The following is a 3,389-nucleotide window of genomic DNA, read 5'->3' on the forward strand; positions in this document are numbered from 1 at the left end:
AATAAAACATTAAACTATGGTTTTAATGATATTTCATCTTCTGAAAAATACTTTGTCATTCAAAACGCTTGGGATAATAGTTTCCATTTTCAACAAAAGAAATGCAATATACTTAACCATCTAATCAATTATTTAATTTGTTGAGACACACTCGTGCAACTTTTCGTGACTCATGTTTGGCTGGTTCGTCGACAGACAGATGGATTAATGGCGCACGTTATTGTAGCCTGATTAAACAGATTAGCACAAATTGTCTTGTCGACAGTAATCCCCTTTCAGTGTCTTTCTGAAGTAATACTAGTTTGAGGTATTATTGTTGGCAGGTCATTATTGTGTTTCTAGCAATGTTTTGACAACTACACATATCTGCCTTTACAGAGAGACCGACATAATACGATTTTTATTTCCCACCAAATTAGTTCACCAACCTTTGAAAACAATGGGGATTAAGTCACAACTTAATTAATGACACATGTAGCAATGGTTTTCTAGTCATTGTTGAAGTTAAGACTTAATATGTACATTTGTGTATAAATGCAGCTGAGGTACAATGCCCAACCAGTATTTGTGGGAAAGCCTATTTTAGCATTGCAACCATGGCAAAAGGAAACGCTGCTTCATTTCGGGGCATGATAGTGGCAGTATTTGGCACAACTCTGTTTGTAATGGGTTATATCAGCTCTCATTTTAAACCAGTCAGAAACCTGGAGATATCTTTGGACTCCAAAAATACGGCATTTCATCCCCCTAATCCTATAAGAGTGGACAATTATAACTCCAGATGTCCAAGCGTTCTGCAAAACATGACCAAAGGTCATTGGAGGACGAGAAAGCTTACCGAAGCTCAACGTAGACAATCAGAACGGTTTTATCACATGGCCTTGAACCACAAAGGAGTACCCAATTCCCTTCAGAGACATGACAGTCGATGTGGTAACATAGGCTACACAAACGTAACGACTTTTCTTCGAGCAATTTGCAGTCCTACAGGACAGACCCCTTGCTGCTACAACTTCAAGTGTGTTAAAAAGACAGAAGCCCAGTGTCGGTGTAACAACTGTTGGGATATTCGACAGCAGATTCACGCAGAATATTCTACCTGGATACCATCCGATCCCCGGTGCCAACCACGACGATACAATGGCAAACAAATCTGTCAGTTGTTGGACGGCGGAACCATCCGCTTCCTTGGGGATTCCCTCGTGCGACACATCTACACAGGCTTGCTGATGACGGTTCGAGGCAATTTCAAAGACGGCGGTGTTAGACCCACAGAATCCCGAGGTCAGTATTTGCGTAACGACGGTAACGTCATATATTATTGTCATGACCCTCCCTGAGGAGGCAATCTGAAAAAAAACTCTTATATTTATCTTATTACAACATCTACTTTTCATTCCCATCAGCGGTATGTAAGAATTTCCGTAACGGGCGTAATGTGGATTGTTTAAATCCCGCATTTCGTTGAAGATATTCGTTATCCACTGCCTGATAAAGTACGAGAATATGCATCTAGAATGTCGAATTAATAATACAACAAAAATTGAAATCCATAAGACAACCCTGTCTTTAATTTCACATCTTCTAAATGCCACATGAATATTCAGTCGTACGTACCGATCAAAATTGTAAGTGGCCTTCTTACCATTTTTCAGCATGGAAATCCAGATGCTCTGGGATGAATATGTTCGATGACGGATGTAGGAGGTTTCTTGATTCAAGGCCATGGAATATATGCGGAGGCAGATTGACTCTCAGTTGGATGGAACATAACTTCGGCAAAAGTTGGACAGAACTTATCAATGACGTCATTGTAGGCTTAGCTTACCGGAAGACGCTGTTTGTAATTGGCATAGGTATGAATGAGGATCATAACTCCACTAAAGTGAAGATGGAATATCTGAAGCCAACGTTGGATAGGTTACGAAAAATTGGTACTCTCTGGCCAAAGGTATTGTTTGTTGATATGAATGCTCCAGGAATTCTGAAACGTTCAGATACACAGTCAAAGCCTCGCGTCCTTCGATTCAATCGCGATATGGAGAAGTTTCTGAAGGAATATAAAGTACCCATTTTAAAGACATTTAATATGACAGACGGCGTGCGTAGCTTTGATGGAACACATTATGCGCTAGGAGTGAATGTCGTGAAAGCGAACATTCTCCTGAACTATATACAGGAACTCAGTGATAGTGGTGTTTGGTAGTTAATTATGGAATTTATGACTGACAATATGCATAATATATTGTCGGGTTAGATACTCGCATGTACATGTTGTAAGATACATGAAGATTATCATACGGGCATGTGTGTCAAATGCGTTTTACGAAACGAGTGTCAGAATTCTTGCAGTTCCCGAGCAATTCCGAGGGTATTACATGAAATCTTACACGATCTTCGTAAAACCAGTTTGACTCCCATGCGAGTGTAATAATTTCTTTATCACCCATTATTTCTTAATCCTTTTGAAATTTGCTGGTCTCGATTACCGTCTTAAAGAAAGCTCCAGCGTCGAATGAAGTCAACAATCTTCAGGAATGACGTTTCTAGTGTGACGTCATTCCGACCTTATGTCACAAAAGATTCATGGCATCAACAATACACGTAAACAATACACTGGTGCGCTTGAAGAGATATTTGACCCAGTCAACGTACGTTTTTTTATGAACTCGTCTATTTCGATCGCTATTGGTTAAAAAAGATGAAATGCGATTTTAATATTGAAATATAGTTTCAAAATAAAAACATGGTAAACATGGTCGTTTGATTTCTAGCTGCCTCTTGGTCCCATGCTGATTCCGAGTACCGACGAATACTAAATGCTATGTGCTTTGAATATTAATGCATAGTTTAAAAAGGTAACACACGAATCTGGACTCTTGGTCGTTCGGTCTGTCCATTTTGGTTGTTCCAGGTGCTTGTCGTAAGAGTCGAGTCCGAGGCAGAACAGACCCCCAGTACCTTGTGATTTGTCTGGTTCCGAACGTATAGTCAAGCGGCTGTGATATAGATTAAATATGCAACGTTACACAACATTCACTCACTCGCTTATGATGATAAGTTCATCATTGAAATATTTTTTAAACCCAAACATCAAATAAAACCAACTTTAAAGAATCATTTGAATTTAAAAGACTCAATTCCTCAAAACACTACATTCATTCGGCTGAAACGTCGTTATAAACAATACGGAAGTTATTATCCATAAACATGCCATCGTTATTGTTGGGTGTACGACATATATTTAAAATAACAACAGCAAAGCAGTGATATATCTACTGCAATATAAAGAAATAATTCTTACAAAATTCTTTATAAAAGACATTTATACTTAAGGGTGTAAGACATTTAAGAAGGAAATAGGCAGCCCCATGGGCGCCAAAAGTGCT

General features: G+C 38.9%; 1 protein-coding gene across 1 annotated transcript; it reads left to right on the forward strand.

Annotated features, from left to right (window-relative positions):
• Positions 1-383: 383 nt before the first annotated feature.
• LOC139480234 (uncharacterized) lies at positions 384-2,476 on the forward strand. Its single transcript, XM_071263274.1, has 2 exons — positions 384-1,284; positions 1,656-2,476. Exons 1-2 carry the CDS (start codon positions 597-599, stop codon positions 2,204-2,206), a joined length of 1,239 nt encoding a protein of 412 aa, XP_071119375.1. The 5' UTR covers positions 384-596; the 3' UTR covers positions 2,207-2,476.
• Positions 2,477-3,389: the final 913 nt, after the last annotated feature.

The sequence above is a fragment of the Haliotis cracherodii genome, unplaced genomic scaffold (assembly GCF_022045235.1).
Source record: "Haliotis cracherodii isolate W230 unplaced genomic scaffold, xgHalCrac1.p SCAF_4, whole genome shotgun sequence".
Lineage (NCBI taxonomy): Eukaryota > Metazoa > Mollusca > Gastropoda > Lepetellida > Haliotidae > Haliotis > Haliotis cracherodii.

Coding starts and splice junctions, on each gene's coding strand:
- LOC139480234 (XM_071263274.1), top strand. CDS start 597: ATGGCAAAAGGAAACGCTGCTTCATTTCGGGGCATGATAGTGGCAGTA. Junction 1,285..1,655: donor TAGACCCACAGAATCCCGAG/GTCAGTATTTGC, acceptor ACCATTTTTCAG/CATGGAAATCCAGATGCTCT.